Raw genomic sequence first — 26,391 nt, forward strand, 5'->3', positions numbered from 1 at the left:
ATGGCGGAGCTTGAGAGCAGTCTGACTGCTATGGATTGGCTCCACCGTCTTGGTGTCGGTGGGGCTATGGCAGGTCCGGGGGTAGGAAAACTGGACCCTAATGGCAATGGACAAATCACAAAAACAGTAGGTGGCCAACTGGCATTGCGTAAATCACCGAATTCCCCCCTGGACACCTCGGCGACTTTGGATCAGCACGAAGCCCAGGCACACCAAGCCAGGGATGGAAAACCCCCGTACAGTTACGCCAATCTAATCACGTTCGCTATAAACAGTTCCGCTAAAAAGAAAATGACTTTGAGTGACATTTACCAGTGGATTTGCGATAATTTTCCTTACTACAGAGATGCTGGGAATGGTTGGAAAGTAAGTTGTTGGTCAGTGTTGTGACATGGTGAATGTGTGTAGATGTCAACGTGACTCGGGTTATGAACTTGTGCAGTTTACTCTAGTATACCATAATACTAGAGCTGAGTTGAATAGTATATACCTTTCAACAGTATAATGAGGCATTCTGTAGGCTTTCAAGGAGCTGGCTGTGGTAGAAATATGTGACCGTGAGATCACTTAAAATAACTGATCGTCTAGGCCTATATATTACTAGAAGTTTCAAATCATTACAGGGACTTGATACTGTTCTTCAGAGAAGTTTCTCTTATTTCTGATATCATTAGACTACTTGATCTGATTTCATATTGGGCTTTAAAAGTACCTAATATGAGTATGTGACGCCCCAAAAGACTCGGGTTATGAACTTGTGCCCCATAAGAATGGCTGGCTGACATCTGAGTAAGTTACAGATTGTCTTTTGCATTCATCATTGAGACATGACATTGGAGGTTATGTAAGTGTTTTTTATATTGTATTCAGCATATGAAAATCAGCGCAAATATCCTAAACGATGATGAACAAAAGCTCTTGGATATAGTAAAACTGTTATGTTGTTAGTGTTAGTAGGCGCCCTCTCACTTACAACACAACTGATAATATATGGAATCCCCTCAAGATCAGTTCAGTTCATGGGAGCTACGTGTGGTCTGGTGGCACTCTTGTACCAAAAGTTTGGGGAATAGCATTAATGGTGTACAAAATGCTCGTGCTTGAGATGATATAAATAAATTGTCAACACAGAGGCATATAACCTCAAAACATCTAAAAAACAATTTAGTCATAAGTGAAGGTGGTAGTTTTTTAAATGTAATTGTAAGACAATCACACTCAACTGATGGAATCATTCTGAGAGTTGGGATTATATTATACCTAATGTGTCATCAAAAATTTTAATTCTGACAACACGTTATTAAATTCTGCTGTAGGATGGCAGATAAATCGCACCCTATGACAAAAGCACATTAAGACAGCGGCAGTATAGTCTTACAAGTCATTCTGTTAACACACCTGACACCTTAGCATTACCTCCTTCGTACTTCAGCTGATCTCCCATATCTCTGTAACATGTACTTCACTTGCTGAAGTGGGGATCAAATAGATAGTCTTCAAGATCGCAGCCAACCCTGTCGTATTACAGTATGCAAGTTAAATGATGCTCTTCAAGAGCTCTTGAGTTGGTGAATGAAAGAAATTTGTGTAAAAACTAAACTTTTTTTGATAAACCTGAATATTTTTGCCCATTACAGGTATTAGATGTTTTTAAAAGAGAAGACAATAAATAATATAATCTGAGTGATTTAAGAAGATGGGTGAAAACAGACCTAAGCAGTCGCACAAAGTTTTTTCTGATGTGTTTAGTAACCGTATGATTAAATGACAAAAAAGGGTTCAGGTAACATGAGCGGAAAGAAATGACACCAGTTCATAGAAATATCTCGCAGTTGAGTGGATAGAACTGATAACTTGGTGACACTTTCCATCTTCCCAGTCTGTGTGATTTTGCTTTCTTTCAACTGCAACACCACATACATAAAAAGTTATGTTACTCTTCATTTCCCTCTGCACACATTTAGCCGTGTTGTCTTTTCTTTTGATACAGCTTGATTAGTTTGGATAAGTAACTAAAGTAAAAAAAAAAAAAACCTATCAACATTTTCAGTGTTTTTATATTCTTTTAAAAATTTCCTTTGTCTTTGTCTTCATCATATGCCGAATGATCCAGGAGTGAGTTATATGTACTGCGATGTTCAGACTTGTCAGACTTTTTAAAACACCTTGATAAAATTAAATTATTGCTCTGAATCTATGGATCTCTCAGGCTGTTTCATTCACATCATATGCTTGACAACAATGTAAAAATGCACACTGAAATATTACAAAGAAATAAATCAAAAGTCTGTGTTGTTACATCTGTAGTAAACTATCAGTGTGCGAACGATATTATCTTGATTATAAAACAGAATCCTGTGAAATGGGGTCTCAAATCCAGTTGGCTAGAATACCCGATTGACAGGGTTCGAAATTAATAACCATGTGCAAAAAAAAATCATCTAATTTATTTGCTGTACATTTTGAATTCCAAAAACTTATCTGCCTTTAAACCCTGTCACATTTATTCTTTTTTCAACTGAAACTTTTTCAGCAATTAAAATCAGTAGTGTGCCTTTCTCTTCGGCAGGATTTTAGCTAAAATTTGAAAACTGGTTGTCCAGATTCACTGTTAAAAATTAAACTAATGTTTATCTGGGTCCAGGAGCCACCTAGACCCCAGAAGCTGTGTAGGATGTGAGCCCAGAAGCTGTGTGGTCTAAGCAGGGCTCACATCCTACCTTGAAATGCTTTGAAAACATATGAAACAAAATCAAGGCCTTGGATAGCCTTGATAACACAAATACTACCTTGAAAAAGTCTTGATAATTAACATTTGTGCTATGTTCATTTTTTTGTTATTAATTCAGTATTTAAGAACTATGTCTTTTGCTGAAAATACATGTAGATTAAAAATATAATACATGATGACAGTCAAGACCACCGAAGATGTTCGCTGCTGGGGCCTGCATGTCTGCGCAAGGTACCAGTTAATGCGTCTGGCACAGCTTGTTAGTATCATTACGAAAATCCCGTAAATATGGTTCTTGGGTACCATACTAGCTTCATTGTCTCTTTCAAATGTTTATCATCATGTACACCCGTATTGAAACTTAAAAGATGGTCATGGATAATTACTGACAAGTATGTCCACATCTTACCAGCGACGGTGTGACGTATCAGCCTACTAACTACTGATGCATTGGAGTCATCACATTGTATGTGTTTGCCAGCAGAACTTTCAAAAGATGTTCCGATTATATTTTTTGGGCGGTTGTTGGTCATGTGGCAGAACGACTGAAGTTCAGTCTTTAATGCTCTGATAAAATTCATTGGAAACATGCCAAATAAGTCAGAATGTTTAAGTTACAAGTTACATGCACAATTTGAACATAACCTCTGTTGTATTTACCCTAATTCTTCAACCTTTTTAATCACCTCTGCAACCAATATTTTGAAACATTCAGAGATAACTATGTGGTGTCGAGAAACAGTTTGCTGACTTTAGTGAATCATGCATGTTAAGTGACACAAATGAATCATTTTAGCATCATTTTAATAATATGCATAAATTCTACAGAAAAAAGTGCTTGAGAGGTTGAAAAGGTTGAAGATTTACCGTACCTTTCTATGAATTCTAGAACAGGGTGCATCCATATGCATAATTAACATCCGCTTCAATTTCTAGCAGTGTTTACGAACATTTTAAATGTCTTTTGTTTCTTTAAGATATTCTTGTGTATACCCTAGATGTGTTTTAAGATGTATAAATGCTTGATAAATGAATAAGAATTTTTTTCTGTTTTTTGTTTCAGAATTCCATACGTCATAATTTGTCATTAAATAAGTGTTTTCAAAAAGTACCAAGATCAAAAGATGACCCAGGGAAGGTAAGAACAATGTTGTATTTAAATATGTACATGTATCGTAACTTGTAAATCTGCTCTGCTCGCACTACATGCAGGGCCCTTAATGATCATAAGCTTGATAACCCTCATATGGCTGGTTACGCAGTGTAATCATTTATTTGATGACTTATTGTCTTTCACCAATATGTCACTGCTTACATGTCCATGCTTAACCGGTTTGATGGCCTAGTGGTAAGAACAGCTGCCTTGAAGTCGGTCTGGAATCAAACCTAGGCCGTTGGGTCGTACCAAAGACTTCCTGCTGCCTCGCTTGGCGTTCTGAGAGATCAGAGCAAGCGGACAGGATTAGTTGGCCCGGTATCCTGATCACCACAATTACCCACAATTCTGACCACCATAATAAAAGTCAAAAACTCATATGGTGTTAAGCACCACATACATAAATAAGTAAACATATATTATGTCAACCTTTGATGCAGTTACACAGCAACATTCAAAGTTTAGGAGGTGGACCATCCCAGCAAATTATGGAGGAGGGTCCAAGGGCCATCTAGGCACTGGAAATTCCAGGATTCCTCCGACAAATGAGGTCATATGCTCGAAATTATGGCACGTAACAAATGAGGTCACATGGTTGAAATCATCACCTCTAACAAATTAGGTCACAGGCTTGAATGATAGTCTCTAATAAGTGAAATCATACGCTGGAAATCTTTACCTCTAGAGAAATGCAGTTACCTTCTCAAATTCATCACGGCTGACAAATGAGATATCACATATTAGAATCCATATCTCAGTCGAAGTATTAGTTTCAGTACAGTTAATAGCTGGCTTTTACCTGTATGTGCACATGGAGTGCGATTAGTTGAACAGTAAAGTCAACTTGATATGTCAGTTCACTGGCAGTTGTTGCCATGAGAGCATACAATCTAGTTTCTGAAATGCATGCATCAAGGACTCATTGAATGGGAATAGGAAAAGAACAAACAGAAACAGTGTCAAAATTTCATGGTTTTACCAAAATTCCCAAGACTTGTCATTGTTTGCATTTTAGTTGAAAATTAATTCCTAAGGCATGCTGTGATAGTGGTTTTGTTTCGTAATCGTCAGTCTCCTTGAATTGGTTGTTCTAGAGGAACAGTTTTGAACTGAGAACTCAGTCTCTGGAGAGCTCCTTGTGGGTTTTAAGTGCACATGTGAAAGAAGTTTCAAATTTTGTTTGCTTATGTGCGAGTTGCTTATCAGTGACGCAGTGATACAGTGATGGCCGTAAATGAAGCCTGTCGACCCAGTGTTCATGTGGGCGTGCCATGGTGTACCTGGAGATGTGCAATAAATTCTCTAGGTTTTGTCTTTTCTCTGTCAGAAGTTGTGAATTAACACAGTCATTTGAAGTGAAGTATTCTTGACAGGAGATAATTTTGGATAATTACCTCCAATTAGATGAAAATAATTGATGCAACATTATTTGTGCCTGTCAAGGTCATAGAATTCCTCCCAAGAATTCAGATTTCAACTGCATTCTGTTCTGTCCAGTGAAAAACTAAAGTATACGTGAAGGATGTTTTTTTAGAAATTTCCTTGTCTTTTCCACTTTTTCTTTAATGAGTGGTGGTGAAGACCATGTTTTATTGGTGCTGTCTCTATACAGAAATTTGAAAATTCTGCTTAAGTTTGAACTAGAGTATCACACAAATATGTACAAATAAGAAATATTCTGTTAGAGACATGGCAGAGTAGTCTCAGAAATCATGGCAGGTGAGAAATTGCCAAATAGGCTGGCTAGGGGTTGGGTTTAATCTGTTGAGTTTCTTGTGGATTACATCTTTAAACACATTAGGACTCAGAGTTTCTTTCCAGTCACACCACAAAGGGCCTGTGCACACGATGAGGATTGAGGCATCCAAGTGAAAAAGCTGGGGTCTGGGCATGTCTCTGTTTTTCTTAGGTGTGCCCCATTTACGTACTTAGATCCACAGAATGTGGTGAAATGCACACAGAACTGTTCAGAGTGGACAGGCTCTTTGTGGCCTCTTAACTCTGGCTGAATGTGGTATATTGTGAATTGGGTCAGAGCAAGTTCAGACTGGTTGGTGTGATTATCTATGAGTATGACCACTATCTGCTGACTGTCAATACAGCTCTGAGGACAGCCGTGTAAATGTTCATTCACTTATTAGAGGAGATTTGTAGTCTGACTGGCTTTAGCACTGCAGTGGTAGTATTAAATTATATAATGTTATATACATGTTGTACAAGTATAACCTGTGACCCTAGTGGTCAAGATAATTGCTTCATAGTATGAAGATGTATACACATTCTATGGTCAGCCAGTTGTAAGCTTAGCAAGCTACTTCAGAATCAAATACACAAACAACAATTCAGAGATCTTTATAAATATATATTAAGTACATACGATTGCTTTATTCTAATATGTTAGTTTTATTTTTTAGGGACCAAAAACTGGTTTTTATTAGTTCAATCATGAATATCTTACAACACCCTTTTTGGCGAAATTAATTTGAGAGAAATAGTGAAAATGCAATATGAGTGAGATTTACTTAGTTCCTAAGTCTCTCTTAATGTATACTTTGGAGTGCTTGATCTGTTATACAATATTCTAAAATTCACTTCAATGAGTTTTCATGGCTGTATTAACCAAACCAGATCATCCATTCTTTTTGTTTTACAATTTAGTACTCATAGGTGGAAAAAATAAACATGTAAACAGTAGACTTGTTAAAGAGTGGCTAATTGCATGTAGGTGGTACATGTGGATTTTTCACTCACATGTCGGCTTCCTCTCCGGCCGTAAGTGGGAAGGTCTGGCAGCAACCTGCGGATGGTTGTGGGTTTCCCCCGGGCTGTGCCCGGTTTCCACCCACCATAATGCTGGCCGCCGTCTTGAGTATGGCGTAAAACACCCATCAAATAAATAAATAAATCACTCACATGTCCCATGGGTACAACATTTTTTAAGGACATTCCATTTTGAAGCTAAAAAAACTTTAATGTTAGGATCGTTTAAAAAAAGAATAAGAAAGATGAAGTGGAACATTCTTGTTGAACAGATACTTCTGTTTTAATACCTTTGAATGCTCAGACATGTGTGAAGATAAATGTACCATATCAGTATTTTGGATATTTTAATTGTTTTATGTTGCCATTATTCATGTTGCTCTTTCACTTTGTATTGTGGTTACAAGCAGTGTTTGCCTTTTCACTGAATAGAACGAAAAATATACGAAATACATGTTGTACAAATCATTTTAATGGTGGTAGTAAAGGTAAAGTTTAGTTTATAACTCTTGGAGCTAATTCACTTGCTGTTGTAGGGCTCATATTGGGCAATAGACAACCATCCTGTAGAAGACCCAGTTCCTTCAAGACACAAGAAGAAGCGAGCAAATGAGAGGGTAAGTATAATGTTCTGGCGTTCAGGGCTAAAAAAGGTCAGGCAAATTCTCTTGATTGAGTAACGTCTACTTGATGAACAGTCCACTCAGCCCACTAAAACAATTAATTTACATAAGTGGAAAGTTCATCCCAAGCTGCATGTATATGAAAGCTTAATATTGTTGCCTGATGTTGCGAACCCGTTCCTCCAAACTACCTTGTCACTTTCTGAGAACAACTGCATGCGAGAGGGGAAAAGCTCAGTTTGATACGTGTTACGAAAGCGAGCCACGTCTGTGAGATTTGCCTTACAGACAGCCATTTTAGTTAGACTTGCCTTATTGTAGGTCTGTATTACAGGCATCTCACAGATATAGCTGTATTAAGAAGTGGTGAGAGATGTACAGTCGTGCACAGAAAGCTTGTGCTCTTCTGACATTCTAGAAAGGGAATTTCCACTCTTGTCTACAGGCCACTGCCTGCAGAAGGATAAATGTGTTGATAACTGACAGATGTCTTTCTCCACCCTCTATAGAAACATCAAGGCGTTTACAGGTGTTAATTAAATTTATGTACAATTGTACATTCACTAGTATGTTGAATAACTTCTAACTTGCAATGTACATAAATACATGTTATCTGATTGTTATCTTATTGTAATGATATTATTACAGCTATTGTGCTGTATTTTCTAGCTTTCTCTTTATGCCTTTTACTTTTTAACTTCACTTTCTTTCAGTTTGAATGTTGGATTGTGAGGAGATCTAAGCTTCCTTGTACATTTTGATGTGATTCTCTGTCTTCCTCATAACAACAATAGATGTGTGTGTTGGGGTGAAGTTGAGGGGGTTGGGGGAAGGCTTGTTGGGGGGTGTGCTTTGTAAAGACTAAGTTCTTTTCTTTAAAGGCAAATATAGAAAATGACCAAAGGCAGACATTACATTTTTTTATTTTACACACACACATGTAGGAGTTCAATACCTGGCAGTTTGTGGCTCTTGCCAGCTTGATAGGGCGGCCAGGAAGGGTTACAGTCAGCTGTGATTTCCGTACATGTACGTTGGTGGAGGTAAACATTAACAGCAATTACATGTATTTGAGAATTTAAAGTCTTAAATGCACCTACATTTCCACTGTGTGGACTCTTCCGTTAGCGGCATCACATGTACATCCTAAGTGCATGTGAAAGCTTGGATTCTGTGATCCAGATTACATGCACATCCTAGGTACATGTACATTTCATTTTTTTTTGTTTTTTTTTACAACAAATTACTACTCAGAGAACAATAAAACCATGGTTTTTAAGTGTCAAAAGAATTTTTTTACATTCATCGATATTACAACTTTGTTCCAAAGTAACAAAAAAAAAAAAAAAAAAAACTGGGGGAAGTGAACGCGGTATTCTATTGATCAGGCCCCATACATCATTGATGATAAACGTGAAGCCCTTCAGACTTGTGCACCCCTGGTGTAATTTTCTGGGCCACATGAGATTCCATAGCAAGGCTAATGATCAATACTTTACCTGTGTTCTTAGACTGGCTCTGTGAAGCTATTGATCTCTGATTGATGGAAGGATAAAGGTGGGCATTCTCTCTTTAACAGAGTGCCGTGGAGAGCTCAGGTTTATATAAGGGGCGATCCAACTTACAGATTGTGTTTTGCTCTGGATTTATTTCTGTGAAAAAAACAAAAAACCTATGTTTTGTTGCAGATAAGGCTGACAATATAGAAAAATGCATTTATCACCTGTGTGTTCTCTCCTGGGTAGTGTACGCAGTAGCAGCAAAAAAACGGAATATGTGCATGCAAGGGGAACTCAGAAGACGGGGGCTATGAAGTACGAACAGAATAATCTATATCGACATGTACGCTCATATGAAAGCTTGGATTCTGTCATCCAGACTAAACCCACATCCACATGCTATAGGACAATGAATGGAAATAGTGCTCAGGATTAAGAAATGATGTACTGTACACACACAAATGTATATTACAGTACAGTTCTTAAATTTAAATGTATGTGTAGCCTACTGTGTTTAAATTGCTAATTTTAAATAATATGTAATTTACATGCTAAGATTAAGAAAAGTGTTAGAAAAACAAGGTTGAAGTTAATACTAGTGTAGAGTATGTATGGCCCTGAAAATGATGGGATGGATGCAAGCAATGTTTGACCTAAATCACCCTGAAAACTGCAGTTTTATCATAGAGTTTATGCGATGATTTTAAAATGTGTATCCCATGATTCCTTGTGGCTAGTTGTGATTCCTGGTAATTGGAGACAGCTGGGTGGGGGTGTAGTCTGAGGAGTGTGTTCATAAGATTGTACATACCTGTGACAAGACCAATAAACATGCTCACGCTTCACTGAACATGCAACTGTTAGCTCTAGTAGAATTGCTACACAACTACTTCCGGAATGCACATCTCGCGTTTGGTGTGCTGAGTGAGTCGTACCAAAATGCTTCAATGAGCAAAGAAATGTTGCTAGTACCATCTCTACATATTTTCTACCAGAAAGCATGTCTAGCGTATGGCCTGTGAGAGTATGTTGTGCCAAAACAAGCAAATTGAGGTTAAAGGGTGGACCTGAAACAAATAGGCCGACGTTAAGCGAGCAGGTCTTTCAAAACATTACCAAATGACAAATATGTATCTGGTCTAAAGTTAATAAATACCCATATGCATTTTGGAAGCTAATTTGCAAATATGAATACAATACTTCAATACTCCGACTTACCGCTATTAGGTTCAGCTTTACAGATTTGCCCTTGTTGAAGTAGGAAAATCCGTATTCACGCAGTTTGATTCAATCAGAACTCATGATCACTCCTTACCAGTGGAGGCCTTGATGATCTAACAATAGTATTCATTGTGGACATTTGGGAGGAGGAGGTGAGAAACTATAACCTAATGAGTATTCAAATATAAACGGCTGAGTTGTATTGATATCATGACTAACCCCAGCCTTTCGCACAACTCTGGGTATAGTCTTTGAGGTTTTAACATAGTTTTGGAGACCCAATCTGACCACCTGATATTTTGTCAATTGTTTTTAATTCTACTCAGTGTAAATGGGTTATGTGTGATGCGTAAACCACTGAAATACATGATTACGTGACTTTACGGAAATGGTTAAGTAGCGAAGCCCATAGTGGTCTCACAAAATTTACTGTACATGCATTTCACTGGGCACGTGGCTGTATGTAAATTAATGGACCTCCGTCTGCTAGTCTAGATTCGGCAGGAGATTTCACAATCGTGACTATTTCAAAGGGTGAGTCAATGAAAGTAAATGCGTCTAATTGGTCAGTGTTGAAATCGCTAAGCTGTCAGTCACCTGTAGACATTTACCTGAAGTGCACGTGACTCAGAGTTCTCAGTCCAGTGCATGGCAATCACCTGTCGCAAAATTGTGAGAACGAGGTTAGAACACGTGGTATATCTAGTTTTGGAAAATTTGCCAAAATGTGTTTTCTGTGTTGAACTGAAGGTACCCAATTTGATAAGGCGGGAAAGTAGAATTCATCTGAAATGGGAGGAGTCTTTCAATTGTAACGAAATAACGTGTGCGAGACATGGCAAACTCAACTGCTATTTTCCGAGAGTTTGACGACTGATACTTACCAATCAGAACTATATCAGTGAATTACCTTTGTATGCCGATTTGTTAAATTTATTTATGGGGCTGTGAACAGACAACACCAATCCTCGGATAATCATGGGGTGACCTGCACATAACCTGAACAATTTGCATTTGCTGAAGTTTGCCCCGTGCAGGAGGAACCAGCAGCCAGACCGTCAGTGCAAATTACTGCACAGCTGGGGCCTGTAATCTGCGCTGGTAACTCAGATTGGCTAAACTTTACGGCCAGAAATTTTCGGCTAAACTCTACATGATTTACAGTAATGGTCATAACATATTACTTTTGGTACTGATACCATTCTACCTATAAAAACAAACCCAACCTCAGAATACCTTTCTGAGATCAGTAGAACTCTCAGACTCAGGCCAAAATCAGTAATTTTGACAATTTTAGGTCAGATAAAGTACTTTCTCAAGTATGAGTTTTAACTTGACGTGTGGTGATATATCTCCAAAACTACTGAGCTATATTCAGTGAAACTGCATACAGTCAGCATGCAGTTCGACCAGTTGACTTACAGTTGATCTAATTAAGTCAGTATGACTGACCTTTGACCCACTTTCTGGTTGTCGTTCATTTTATTACTGGAAAACATTATTACATGTAATTTGTACAATCCTAAAAAGTCGTCAAGATTGGGATGTGAAAACTGATTTGAGGTGGGATTGGGATGTGTAACAGTCACCATTTGATGTTGAATGGACACCCGACGCTCACATCTACAGGTACATATTTCAGGTACAGTCTGTCAGTGAACCTGAGCAGCATCTGTACTGTGTGGGTGTAAGACGAAAGTCATCAGGTTGTGTTTCCATGTCATCTTGCCTCTGTAGACGTGTTACAACTTACGGTATTCATGTACTGTATACACAATAGAAGACAAAGGTACTTACTGATTCAAAAGAAAAGAGGGTGAAGTATCCTTGCAACAAAATAATGGTAAACTTTTGTGTGGTAAAATGAAAATAATCATAAACATGAACACATAGCTTTAAATGTCTCATTTTGTGTAATCCATTTTTCTCTTGAATATCTACATGTACTTATTGGTGTGTTTTTTAAAGAAAGCCCACCAGCCAGTCCTGGAAACCACCTGCATTTTGACATGCAACTTGACCTGAAAGCTGACATGTGCTTGTGTGCATCACTCATGTACCATGAGCCATTAACCTTCTGCAGAATTACAACGTACCCATTATTTATTTATTTTTATTACCCCATTAATTCATACTGCAACGCTAGGCACAAATGAGGATCTCTTGCTGTAACAAATATCTATGTAATTAATAACCATATAATTACAGGATGTTGAGCAAGTTCATGTATGTGGGTAAACTGGTGTCATTGGTCTTTTCTACACCTGTTTGTCATACCAAAAGGGTCTACATGCGTCTTACAGATTGTCTAGTCTAACTGCATGTGCAGTGAATTACTACTGTGGTAATGCATGGTCAGTTTGCTGTACAATTGACATTACCATTGTTCTCTGCGATTAACGCCAGTTAACATCAGAGCATGGTTTTGTTTGGTAGTTTTTGTGTGTCAGATATACGTCAAAGGTCTAGACCTTGGGTACTTACTTACTGCTGCTGTTGGGTACTTACCTTTAACACTCATATCATGCATTTCCTATAAAAATATGGCCTTTCCCTTATGACCTGACGTATCACAGAACGACCTGACAAAATGTATCACCTTGTATCTTTTGTTGGAGTTACACAATACTCTACTTTAGGAAGTTTATGCAAGGAAATGGAAATATGATTAATATGACAAGAATTATTTAGCATGTTAATTATTTAACGTATTAATTACGGTTAAGATGACAGGAAAACCGGTTTATAAGAAGACAAGCCACAAAAGAGTATTGTCTAGACGAGAATACATCTTTGCCACTCACAAATGTTTGTTTCAATACTTTCGTTGTCTGAATGATATAAAAATTTCTCCATGCTTTATGTTCTCAGTGTATGTATTTATTTGTTATCTTAGTGTGTATTCCCAAGTTCAGTTCAAATGGTGGATTGACACAGGTCATGGATCTACATCTATCTTCTCTCAAACTTTCCAGATGTGTGTCTTCTTGTAATTCATTGTAACTGATACGTGTACTAATTAGTAATAACATGTTAGCTATGATAAATTTGTGCATGGAAATATACAAGTCACACAATTCAGTGTACATTGTACATAGTATTGTAAGTGGTACATGTAGATTAAAGAACTGTGCAGTTTAACAATGAAAAAATATTTACAAGTTATTACATAAGTAGCTGTCACAGTTTATAATATTACTTCCATCTCTTTGCACTTGTTAGATATAAAATTTTATACGTGTACAGGTATGTCTTTCCTTACTGACAATGAAATTATAAAATGCAGTTTTGATAAAGCTTCTTGTTTTGGGTAAATATCGGAAGCAAACAATATTTTGTAAGCTTTAAGTTACTGTTTCTTCATGTACGAGTAACTGGAGTCTGGCCTCAGTTGATTGTCCTCTACAGACAAAGACAGTGACTACTTTTGGGACGGAAATGGTGTGAGAGGAGATTTGTTTGGTACCTGACATTGTATAAAAGTTTCCTCCACCCATAAACCTGACATCATCGTGGAAGTGAAATATTCTTGAGTATGACATGTACATACATGTAAAATGTCTGTCAAACTTGCATGTAAATAGATGCAAGTAGATAAGCACATTGCCTTGTATGCTGTCATTATGTTTTCAGGGTTTACCATATAGTCCTGAATCTGGGTTGAATTCCTCCAACAGCGTGAGCTCTCCCACCTTAGCCTCGTTAAATATTCAAATTACATCACAGTCCAACAATCAGGTGAGTGATCATTCATATAGGTGCATTAATCAGTAATCAGAGTGGTAATACGGATCCTCACAATTATGTGTGCCAGACATGACCAATTGAATATACATGATATACCATGCTGAGGGATGGTGTATCAGGAACTGTCAGCAAGTGAGGGAGTGGTCAGGCAACTGATGTTCAGCAAGTGTGGAGGAATAGTTTAACCTGATCTTTTGAGAATGGATAATCTCTGACCTATACATGTACCATTGAGGTTGAATGATAAAATCCAGATTCTGCTGAACTGTGGTTTCCTCTGGCCTCGGCCTGGTTTTCTCCACCTGTAAAACTTGACCACAGCTGTACAAGTGAAATATTCCTCGTTAACCAATGTCTCGTCTGATTTGTCTGCAGATTCCATCCCATTCCTTCGCCGACAACAACCTTGCCCTGGATGACCTCAGTGCCTCCTTCAGAAGTTTGTATAATAAGATGTTTCATGTGAGAGAAGGTAGTGTAAAACAATCCGCCATCTGGGTTTTCTTTGTCTCATCATTGTTATTAAGTACTGACTAATACGTTGTCAAAACTTCACATCTGTGAACTGAGCAAGTGATTTCATCGAGTATGGATGTAACTTGTATAAGACTTGTCAGTTTCTTCACAAAAACATCCATATACGCAAGTATATGAGAACTAACTTGTAGGTAACACCTCACATCTGAAACCAGGCTCATTCATTTCATGGAAAGCTCTACTGACATTCTATACAGGATTAAATTAACATTAATTGGATGTCATTATCTGTCATCAGACATCATGAGACTTGCCATTCTTTATTATACCTGAAAGATTGTACATTTTATAGTTTTCATGAAGTAAAATCACACACATACATATAGGCGATTGAGATTGCTGTGACCACGCATTGTCGTTTGCACTTTAAACGTACATGTATTTAAATTTTCACACATTCATCAGATCTACACATTTATGTAGTCATCTTTCTGTAACAAAGATTTAAAAACTGAGGGTTGATTTGGGTAATAATGTAGTTGATGAACATTACAGAGCACAGGATGGCGATTTGTTTTCAGTAAATTGGATGTTGTGGTTTTGGAATGTGTGTATGCTCTAGATTTGTGGTGAAATTATGCATGTATGATTATTTTTTGATAACATTGAGGACCAAAAAATCACAATCGTTCATATGCTGTTGTGTGCCGTATTTACATGTATATTTGCATGCCATGCCAGGTGTACATATACGTATGACTGTCACGCGTTTGTAGCCGAAATTCAGCTATATGTGTGTAGAGATTGTCAGTCCCAGATATATGTATTTCTTCTGTACACTGTGCCCAACATCTAATTTTCCTTCATATCGCAGTCTCATTGTTCTCTTCGTATTGTCAATCCACATCTGGTTTCCCACTCATTGACACATTACTTGTGGCTTGTTCATTCATTGCAAAAAGCAGTAGAATGCTTTCCCAGAATCCTGCAGATTGACCATTGAAATAAAACAGGTAACAGGTTTGCCATCACAACAGCTCAATAGTTTCGCAGTTTTATTTACAAATTCATAATTAGAGAATTCATTATTTCATTTACATGCTCGTACACTTCATTTGATTATAATTCCTGTGACTCATTTTACATATGCTCTTTAGCATGTTTCTACAGTAACGTACTTGAACTGTGTATTGTGACTGAGAAATGTATTTTCAGTTTCTGCCTTCATTGCTACTAGTCAGTGAAAATACTCATAAAATTATTTTAAGTTATCATATTTATAATGTTTCAAAGAATAATTCATAGTCTGGTTTTCTGGTTACTCTGCAAATATAATTATTTCTTTCAAGGTCTGTGCCCTTAAATGTGCAGTGCTTTGTATTGTATATTGTGATAAATATTTTCTTGAGATTGAGTTCATTGCTACATGCAGCAGGTGGAAAACCAGTCCTCCCTGTGTTAACTGGTAATCTCTGACACATGATTTATCCTGCCGTTTCCTCAGGTGATAACATGTTCATGTGTGCTCTAATTGACAGGTGGCCTGAACACACTACTCAATCACTCAGAGAACACTGCGGTATCAGGTAAGCCTATACAGTTGTGTTTCTATTGGCTAATTTGCCTTGGCCACTACACATTTTAGGTTCCACTGTCACGGCAACATGACAGTGGCCACTGTACATTTTAGGTTCCATTGTATCAAGGCAACATGACCTAGGCCACTATACATTTTAGGTTCCACTATGTCACAGCAACATGACCTTGGCCACTACACATTTTAGGTTCCACTATGTCACAGCAACATGGTCTGGGCCACTACACATTTTAGGTTCCACTGTATCAAGGCAACATGACCTTGGCCACTACACATTTTAGGTTCCACTATGTCACAGCAACATGATCTGGACCACTGCACATTGTAGGTTCCACTGTATCAAGGCAACATGGCTTTGCTCACAACACATTTTAGGTTCCACTATGTCACAGCAACATGACATTGTCGCATTCCAGCTGACCTGTTGACCTATGTGTTTTGTAATACACTATAAGAAGGTGTTTCCTTTGTCAGTGAGTCAATGAATGGATATGTACTGGTATTGTGCATGTTTCTTAACGCCATATGCACTGGCAGTGAGAAATGTTTAGATGATCATGATAAACATATGATTAAGTTGTGTTTCTTTGGCACTCCATTACACGTACATATAGCACCCATTACCACCCTTTCATAACCTGTTTCCTGTGTACTTGCGCATCTTCACATTTACATGTACTTGTAGTCTCTGTTTTCTCTTAGTTCTTTGATGTTATTTAGAAGCGCATTGCTGTTTAGGGAGCGTCCCCATATATCCTGCGTTTTTTCTTCACTTTTCGTGAATGGAAATCCCAAATACAAAAACGAATGGTGTAAGCTTCATTCGTTTTATCCTCAAGAAAAACAAACCAATTTGAAATGTCTCATTCGCAATTTCTTCAAAAGTAGACCGTATCATCTAAAACGACACTGACGAACAGCACAGCAGGAGAGAACTTATAACCAGGGTGAGTGTGGAGGAGAGTAAGGGGTTTGGGGAAGGGCGGATCAAGAGGTGCATTAGCCTGGATCCACACCAATTACTGCAACAACAACAACAGCCGCATGTAGGCCAACCAGTATATTGACAGCTGTCTGAGAAACAGGACAGGTGTCAAAAAGAGTCCCAACGGTCACACGTGCACGGTCGCCATAACATTCAAACTTGTTCATTTCACTGGACGGGATCAAAGCGTTTGGCATGCAAAATCTTGAGAAACAACACACTCCCAGAGAATCTGATAATGTGAGTATTTAAGTATTTAGCGTAGAAAAACACAGTGCCAAAGTAAGGAGCGCTTTTTGATTTATGTTTATTCATGACAAATAAAATTAGGCCTACAAGTAGGCTAACCCCGAATCTAAATCTACTTGCTACCACTGTATTTGGGTTTGCACACGCCTTGTACATTGCTGTTTTATCTAGTCAAATTTCACTTTCCAAATCAAATGTAAATATAAACCGCTAGCTATGAAGGGCGGTGTGAAACATTAAATAAGATCGTATGGGTAGCACCTAAGTGGTAATTATACGTTGCATGTGAGCAAAGTTCATCAGGACACGTGGTTTTAGGCTTGTTGAACAAATTTAAGGGCTATCTGCACGTATTTTCCCTCTCAATATACCTTTGTAAACAAATAATAAAACACATAATTTTGTTCACTCAAATGTTTGCAGCTCTTATCGTTGAAACAAAAATGAAAACGTGGTATGAAACACCAATCAAATTGTACACAGGTTACATTAATGGGACTTTGTGAGAAATCTTTATTTTTCAGTCTGGCCCATTCATATGCTCACACAACCTTTTATCGCATTGACATCATCTTGCTCTTTCAGCTGAAACGGAGACCAAAGCACCTGAGCTCCACTGCACAGAATTTTAACACCTCCAAATACTGTCACAAATTCTGACACAGAAATTTACACACAATTTCTTTGGACAACTTTCTCTTGGTGCATGAACTGAAAACTTGTAAGATTTTCATCACAGATTTGTAAGGGTCATAGGCCTAGCGTCCGTTGATGCCCCACCTCACTCCCCTTCTCTCCCCTTACCCTGTCACCTCCTCCCCTGTTAAGCCAAGCCATGTGTGCGTGCTAGTCACATGGTGAGTTTATACAATAAAAAGCTGCGTGTGGTTTGTCAGGTCAGCATGTTGAAGTTTACCACACACCATGGGATGACCTAATAACTGTATATATGCATCATCAAGTCATAATTCAGATAATTGAGAGTATACCTCATATTATAACTGTTAAAAATAACCCCAGGGGAACACAAAACATTGCAAGAAAATTCACACCAGAGGATTGCTTTTCTTATGAAAAAAAAACACCGTGAAAAGCATTGTTCATTGACAGCCAGCACACCTCGATAGATTTTTAGGCCTATACCTGGCCGATGACAACCACCACAAGTGCTACACTCTTCTCTGTGAATCTGAAAAAAACGTACGGATGCAACAAAAAAAACGCGACGTCTATAAATCAGTTTAAGCATTTCGTGTAGCGTACTGTTGTCTTTGATCCTGTAAAAAGGGTATGCAGACAAAATACGTAACTTAATCCTTTCTTGCCAGTCAATATGTTGTTGTTGTTGCAACGAACACGCGGTAGTGGGAGCTCCTGCGGACTGCATTCTTGCGCTCTCTCTCACGGATTAATATCCTGTTGGGAGTGGATTAGCGGGTAGATCAGCCTGGTTCTGTATTTGTGCAAAACATTTCAGTATACATCGTTTTTATTCGTTTTTCCTTCACCTTTCTCACAGCACCAAGCTGTTTCAAATTATCATTTAAACGAATGGAAAAACCATTAGTGTAGATCTGATTCATTTTTTTTGGTTCGTTTTTCGTGAATGATCAGAAATGGATATGTGGGGACGCTCATTTAAGCAGTAAACATTGAAACCCCCATTGATTTGTGTTGAATCTTCTTTTATAGGTATATTGAACAATGTTTCAAATGAGAGTAGTAACCAAACCCTTCTGAACAGCAATCCGTCTAGTTTGTTATCAAGTTCCAACTTGTTACAGGGTGAGAGAATTTACCTAAAAACCACCTGTCTTGTTCTGCAGTTTTGTACACCTTATTCTTGTCTTGTGCACGCATTGCTTATACGTGTGTGAGTGGTACATCTCACCCAGAAAATATTTACATGCACATATACTAACCACAAGCAACCACTAACATGACTGGTTGAGATAATGTATTATCAGTCAAAATACTTCCCAAGTTAAAAAATTTATTGTAAATCTTCAGCCTTTTCGACCTCTCAAGCACTCTGTCAGTGCAGTTTATGGATACAATTATTGACACCAAATGACACCAAAAATTTTTTATTTGTTTATCTAAAGGTTGAAGAATTACTGTAATTGAAAAGGTCAGTTTGTAAAGGTTGTACTTTGAAGGCATTAATCATTCCATGCATGGTGGATACACCTATTCACTTGTAATTCTGTAGCACATGTCTTGTGACATTATTGCATGTTATGATTTTTGCTATAGAGTACATGTATTTTAGGGTATTTTTACTTTCTGTGTCTATTTTTTTCTCTCTTTTTTTTTGGTGATTTTTTATTTGCACGTTTGTGGTAAGATAATGATTAACAGTGGAGCATACTTGCTGACACACCTGTGACAGTTTCCATGTTGCTCCTTACTATTCTCAAATTCTTCTTAACGATAAGGAGTGGGGGAGGCTCTGTAGCTGAGGTAGTTAGCATGCCAGCTCGGAGTAATGCCGCAAGAGCCTCTCACCAATGTGGTCGCTGTTCAAGTCCAGCTCATGCTGGCTTCCTCTGTGGCCGTATGTTGGAAGGTCAGACAGAATGGATGGTTGTTGGTTTCCCCTGGGCTTTGCCCGGTTTCCTCTTGCCATAAAGCCTGCCCGCCGTTGTATGAGTAAAATATTCTTGAGGACGGCGTAAAACCTCAATCAGATAAATAAGATCTTAACCACAAGGCCCATAAAGGAGGAGGAAAATAGATCCTGACTCGTTTCACTTAGCTTGCCTACAGTATTAGACATGAAGCAGGAACAAATATTTTTTTACACAAACATTACTTACATATCACCCCCTGCTCAGAATTACTTCAAATGCAAATGGTACCTCATTTTAATTTCCATCACTGTTGTCAGTTGTTAAATATCAACTGGGGAAGTGTGCCTTGGCTGAAAGAGGACAACTTTAGATGTATTACACTTCCTTATTTTGTTCAGATAACATTGTTTTGGAAATTCTGTTGACTTCAATGCGACTTTAACATGTCCATGTTAAATAATGTCCAGGTTTTCCACTGTAATTTCTGATGTTTTTTGGTTAGCATGTGTGCTGTGGATGAGGCACAGTTTTTGGAAGTTTAGACTAACATAGATAGTGATGTGCGCTCACAAATTAAACAGCTGACATTTGCCAAAAAAATGGATGGTTCCCTCACAGTGAGGAATATGGGAATGTCACCAAAAATTGCAGTTGCTCAAAAACCTGGCTGGAAAGGAGAAAAAAGCTGATAGAAAGACATATTGAGGAAAACAAACCAAATGCTGTATTCTTGTGGTTGTAAGATTCCAATTAAGTGAATGCTGTACATGTATATGATTATTCATTTACAAAATTTATATAAACTTGAAGGATGCAATAAAATCACTATTAGTCTCTATAAACATATAAAGGTAGAAGTGTGGTGTGATTTTTAGTTTTAGACATTATTACGAACTGTCTGTGCCCATGAGAAGGTGTAGCGATTGGTCAAATACCACATGTGGGTGCTTTCGTGGGCTAGATTACATTGGCCACATATTTCTGTATGGCCTGTTAAAGGGACGGATGTAACCCATGACAGGACAGGAATTGGTGATTGGTGTGGTCACACTTACATGTACTCCTGTTTATTGTAGGTTTTTTTTAAATGAACATTACTTCTAGGGCTACTGTCATTGTTTTAACGTTTTACTGGCAGTTTGGCTTTCTTGCATTAGCTGTAGGATATTCTTAATAGCGCTGTATAGCACTGGGCATTCCTCACTGTATACATTCAGGTTCTTTATAAGTCCTGGTATGGTCAGTGCCTAGGAATCTGACATACATGTAACTGTCATACTGAACATAATCTGGCTGTGTATTTGCAGGTCAGCAGTTCCTGTCTGGCTCCACAGAGTGGCTGCAGAATATTGATTCCTTACGGGAAAGTGTCCGGTTGGCAGGCAGCCATGACTGGCAAAATGTTGATGTCAGTCAGTTTCAGGGTATGTAGAAAAGCACTGGATAGGGCAGGTGATTGCAGAAGCTTTCCCTGCAAATAATTTATTATTTATATTTAAAGTGAATTGTCAAGATTTCGTTCTCTGATAAAAATGATATTTATTTCAATTAGATACTACTTTTGTTGTTAATTTTGATATTTTACACACCATAACATCAAAAAAGAAACCTTTTCATCTTTGATGTTCCATTATGAGCTCAGTGGGAGGATGTGACAATACAGCATCAGTCAACCTTTACATTGCTACGTCCTGCAACAAGACAAGACTTCATAGAGAAGAAGTACAGAAGTAGTGAAAGTTGACTAGTCTAAATATTTTCGCATGAAAAGTGAAAATGATAACCCACCTTTCACGAGAAAAATATTTAGGGTAAAACACCAATCAGATAAATAAATATTTAGGGTATTCAGCCTTCACTGTGCAGTATCTTCTATAAGTTTGTATATTGCACATTGGGTGGCGTTTATAAGTTCAGAGGTGAAACCAGGCTTCTCTCTTCATAATTATTCTCCACAGTGTACTATATAAATTGATTTGTTGCAGTGGTGACGTATAAATTTGTATACTTTGTAAATGCATGGTAATCATCTGCTTTACGAGTGGTGTTACAAAGTTTTAATACAACTTTCTGATTTTTATATTTTTTGTCCAGGTTTAATGGAAACAATGAAGCAAGCCGATCTATCCAACTTGTCATTAAATCCTGAGCAGTTTGCTGACCTGGCATCCTCATTGAACAACTTTTTCAACCAGACGTCCGGTATCCATCATAGTCCAGCACATCAGACCCAAGGCTATTCCTCCTCCTCAGATACACTGTCCGGTATGCATGCTACAACTCTGTAATTATTTATTTATTTATTATCAAGCTCCTGCTCGATGTCTCTGACTGTGTCCCTGTTACAGGCATTTTGCCGAACAGAAAAGCTAACAGAAAAAAAAATTTGGTGTCACCTTACAAGAAGGTTTTCAGCCTAACAGTTTGGCCTTATAAGGATTGCCTAAGTGGTTTGTCCAATGTTCTGTACATTAATATATGGGAGGATCAGTCTTTTAAATTATAAAGGGTAGGAAAGCTTTCACACTAGTCTGAAATGATTAATTTTGTAGAGGAAATGACAGCATTATGACTGGAGGTTGATAGTGTAGGATGTGAATTGTTTTAATATTCTAACAAGATCATGCATTGGACACCTGGTCAGCTCATTTTAGCCAATAAATATGTAATTCTAGCAGGAATATTTGGTTTCTCTTTTCTTACATGGTTAGACCATCAACATACTTTTGCAAAAGGCTCATAAAAAGCTATGTAATGTTCTACTATCAACAATATTAATATCTTTCCCAAATTTTAGAAAAATTAGGGTATATTTGTCAAGACTAATTATTGAAATAGTAGAACATTCATTCGTTTATTTCTGGAGCAGTGGATATATTGAAGCCTGGGCCAATGAATTGATTCTAGGGCATTTACATGACCTGTGTCAAGAAACCATTCAATGACTGATTGCATAATTAAGCAGCCAATAGATTTAATCTTGTGGCTTGGTTAAGTTTGTTATGCACCCTTTGCAAATTAGTGCATCAGTGGCTAATTAAATTACCAATGAAATTTAGTACAGGCTTTCTTATTTCCATGATCTGATTAGATTACTCAGCATTTTTTTTTGGTTCAAGTAACAGCTTTTGAGCATGTTTCTTCAAAAAAGAAGTAACTTACAACGTTGAAATTTTGTAAAACTTTTCTTATCCTAGTGGTAATGATTGTATTTGGTTTTAAGATTATTTTCAAAATTATCAGTCAGAAGATAGAAGGAAAAACAGCTTATCAAGGAAACTTCTGCAAGCGTTCTTATTCGGTTTTCCCAAAATGAAAGGTGCATACGTACTGTAGGTGCACATGTGCCAGTGCACCCCAAAAAGCTGTCGTTTTACCTTCCAAGCATACCTGAAAACACCTGTGAATCAAAGTCAAATAAAGCAGGCTCTGCAATTTATTATTCTGGGGAAATATTAGGTACATATCACTTTAAATACTGATGGTTTCATGTTTCTAATTTCTTTCATGCAGGTGTGAATACATTTTGTAACAGTCAAGCAGGGTCATTGTTGTTAGATGGCAGCCCCATGACAGGGGTGCCCAATGGGAGGAGTTCTGTCAGCCCCCAAATAAGCCCCCGCCCACAGGTAAGGACATGTCAAGAAGCTACAAAGTAAATAACCATACAATAGAACTAAAGTTGTGAACTGCTGAATGAATTAGCCCAACTTCATATGTCATCTGTGTATGTTTGCCTGACTAATGTGTTGTATCAATGTCCATCTGCCAGTGTTTGTGGTGTTTGTTGTAGAGTGGTTCCAGTACATACAGTCCTCAGACGTCACAGGTGATGCAGTTACGCTCAGCTTCACACTATGCCACAGACGAAATAGAAGATGACTTCAACTGGGATAAGCTTTTGTAGAGAGATGGCAGTTGACAACAGAGCTGCATCATCTTCTAGTAGATTCACAGTTTTTAAGCATTAAAAAGACATTTAGTGGTAATTTTTTTCCAACTAGGACACAATTCGGCTCACTTGTGAAACATTCATATGCAGAGCGACAGAGTGTTTCAGTGTGGAACACTTCAAGTGTTTGGACAGAGGCAATGTTCACATGTGAAACACTTCATGTGTGCAAATAGTAAAACTGTTCACATATGAAGCACATGTTGTGTGCAGACAGATCTATTGTCCATGTGTGAACATACTTGCTGTATGCAGATAGCTATAGTGTTTATCTGGAAACACATATTGTGTGCTGACAGTGTTCGTGTCACTATGAAAGTTTATTCGTACAACAGGATGATTTTGGCTTGGGAGTACAAAACAGCCCGCTGGATGTTGATTTTCCTTATATTAATCATATATGCTGTACCCCGTTAGCTGAAAATGTTGCCTTTGCATGAGCACTAAAAAAGAAAAGAAACTCGTTGTTGGAAGAATTTTTGTTAACCCACGAGTAGGTTTCTTTGCTGAATTTGTATTTTGATTGGTTGTCCGTTAGACTCAATGTGGCAACAATGTTTTTCTCTCTTTTTGGATTCAGACACACAAAAAAGATGTCATCTCTCACAGAAACAACTCCAACTAAGTTATTGTTAAGGTACAGTTTTGTGAAATATGATTTTCTATTTATTTCATCCGGTTCATGACAAATTCAAAGCGTTTTAATAACTATCTGCACTCAAAAACAGTTGACAGTTGCAATGTTTCAATGTAACAAAGGGACATAACTCTTGTAGCCGTGATGTCTGCATTTGCTCAGCAACAATATATTGTTGCATTAAAATAATCAGATAACCTGCTGATTAAATTATCTATTTCATTATGAAAGGACTGGAATTTTTTTTTTTTTTTTCAAATGGAAGAACATGGAATGTGGGATAATAAATGTGTCGTTAAGATTTTGACCAGAGTGTATGACGAGGCTGAAGGGTGTGTCATCCTGAAGAGTTTTGTACAAGACTCAGTAGGGCCTAGAATACCATGCACCCTTGTTAAACCTTAATAACTAATCAGATGTTTAGATTGTACACTTAATTCTAAATTATGTGTTTAAAGTAGCACAACAGTACATGTACAGGTTTTGGAAATGCCCATATATGCAGCTCTCAGTGTGTTTAATTTTAAATCATGTTTATCCGTATGTATAAATACAGAGAAGTTGTACCCATAGTATATGTGGGATAGTGCGCACTGTCTGTTTGAAACAGAAAATAAGCATTTTTTTATGAACATATACATGAAACGTCATTTATGTTTATTGTAAAAACATATATTTTTAGCTTAGTACACATCACTGGATGGTTTGACACAGACTTGAACTATGTACATGTATATATAGACATATATATATATATATAGATAGGTAGGGAAATATCAGTAGGTGACATGTACACATTGTTGTATGTGGTTGTGGGTGATCTGTCATGTACTAGGTCCATTTAGTTCTGAATGTCTTCATCCCTTGGCAGACTGAATGTGAAATATTTATCAGAAGACCTTCACTGGATTGTGCTGCATGTGGATTTGTACTGGAAATGAAAGTTTATTGTGCGTAGTCTCTGCAGCAACAGGGTTTAATCATTTTCATGTTTTTGTCAAGAGGCTACAAGTTTGCAAAGAGAAAAAAACAAGTAAAGGTTGTACCTGTCTAAATATTGGTGCAGCATAGCATTTGAAAGCAAGGGACTTGAACCACATTGTGTGTGGATATTGTAGCTTGCTGGATATAACTCTTGACTGCCGTGTTAATCCCTACGTTAAGTTTTAGTGGCAGACCTGTGAGGTACATGTGGTCCCCCTCACGTTATACATGTTACTTGGTTTTCGCTACTTACTGTATTTACCCATTTGGTTCAGTGTTTTTTAACACTTCATCCATAACATCATTCACGTTATGGTGTATTTAGATTGAATTCTTTGAGTGCAATTTTAAAATGGAACATTTCTAAACGCATAGTGAAATTTTTGTAACCAATACAGCCTATTGCTGTTGTCACATAAGTTTTGCGCTAAACTTTACTCTGCTGTTCATTTTTAGAAATTGAGATCTTCTCGGAAGGATTACAATTGAAACTGAGATAAGTCTCATTGCATCCCAGCTTGATAGAACTCTTCTGTTCACAGTACTTACACTTCTGTGACATGATTTTACATTAAATTTACCTCACAGCAATTTACTGTGTATATCTAATAATTTCGCTTTGGACAATTTACACTACATATGGAATTTGTGTGGCAAGATATATCGATCGGTTATTTTAATTTCTGCATTTTTTTATCTCTCTTCAGGGTCCATGTCCTTTGATTGGGTGGAAACATAGATATATATTTTGATATTTTTTGAGCCATGTTAGAACAAAAGGCCCGTATAGCGTCAAATTTATCCAGTATCTTTTCACTTTTATAAAGTGAGCATGTGATCCAGTTGGTCGACTCCTACTCTCTTTTCCAAGTGTTACAGACTAAAGGCAGCGCAGCTTTGTCTGCATGAAGTGGGAGGAAATCTGAATGGAATGAAGCTTCCATAAAATACTCCTTTTTTCGTATTTCATTGCCAAGCCTAGTTGCCCCCACAATGGGCATCACAATGAGTTCATGTGTTTCCAGATCTGTAGTTCCAGTTTACACTCAGTTTACACATACTGCTTGGTTTATGAAGATAAATCTGCATGAGGAGTGTTTGCCATTTCCATTGATTTAACCAGCCGTTTCAATAAACTGGCTGAAGAATAACACTGTCTATATCACACCTGGATATACATGTTGTATATATACATGTACC

At 37.6% G+C, this 26,391-nt stretch overlaps 1 protein-coding gene across 4 annotated transcripts; it reads left to right on the forward strand.

Annotated features, from left to right (window-relative positions):
- On the forward strand, positions 1 to 26,391 carry LOC135474931 (forkhead box protein J3-like). Of its 4 annotated transcripts, none has more exons than XM_064754623.1 (11): positions 1 to 366; positions 3,795 to 3,869; positions 7,184 to 7,264; positions 13,624 to 13,728; positions 14,113 to 14,209; positions 15,753 to 15,800; positions 18,738 to 18,830; positions 20,926 to 21,042; positions 21,713 to 21,883; positions 23,132 to 23,247; positions 23,412 to 26,391. In XM_064754623.1, exons 1-11 carry the CDS (start codon positions 1 to 3, stop codon positions 23,523 to 23,525), a joined length of 1,383 nt encoding a protein of 460 aa, XP_064610693.1. In that variant the 3' UTR covers positions 23,526 to 26,391. The 4 variants fall into 4 exon arrangements, with proteins under 4 accessions (XP_064610693.1, XP_064610694.1, XP_064610695.1 ...); XM_064754624.1 differs by having other exon boundaries at positions 14,113 to 14,176; XM_064754625.1 differs by lacking the exon at positions 18,738 to 18,830.

The sequence above is a fragment of the Liolophura sinensis genome, chromosome 9 (assembly GCF_032854445.1).
Source record: "Liolophura sinensis isolate JHLJ2023 chromosome 9, CUHK_Ljap_v2, whole genome shotgun sequence".
NCBI classification, from domain to species: Eukaryota; Metazoa; Mollusca; class Polyplacophora; order Chitonida; family Chitonidae; genus Liolophura; species Liolophura sinensis.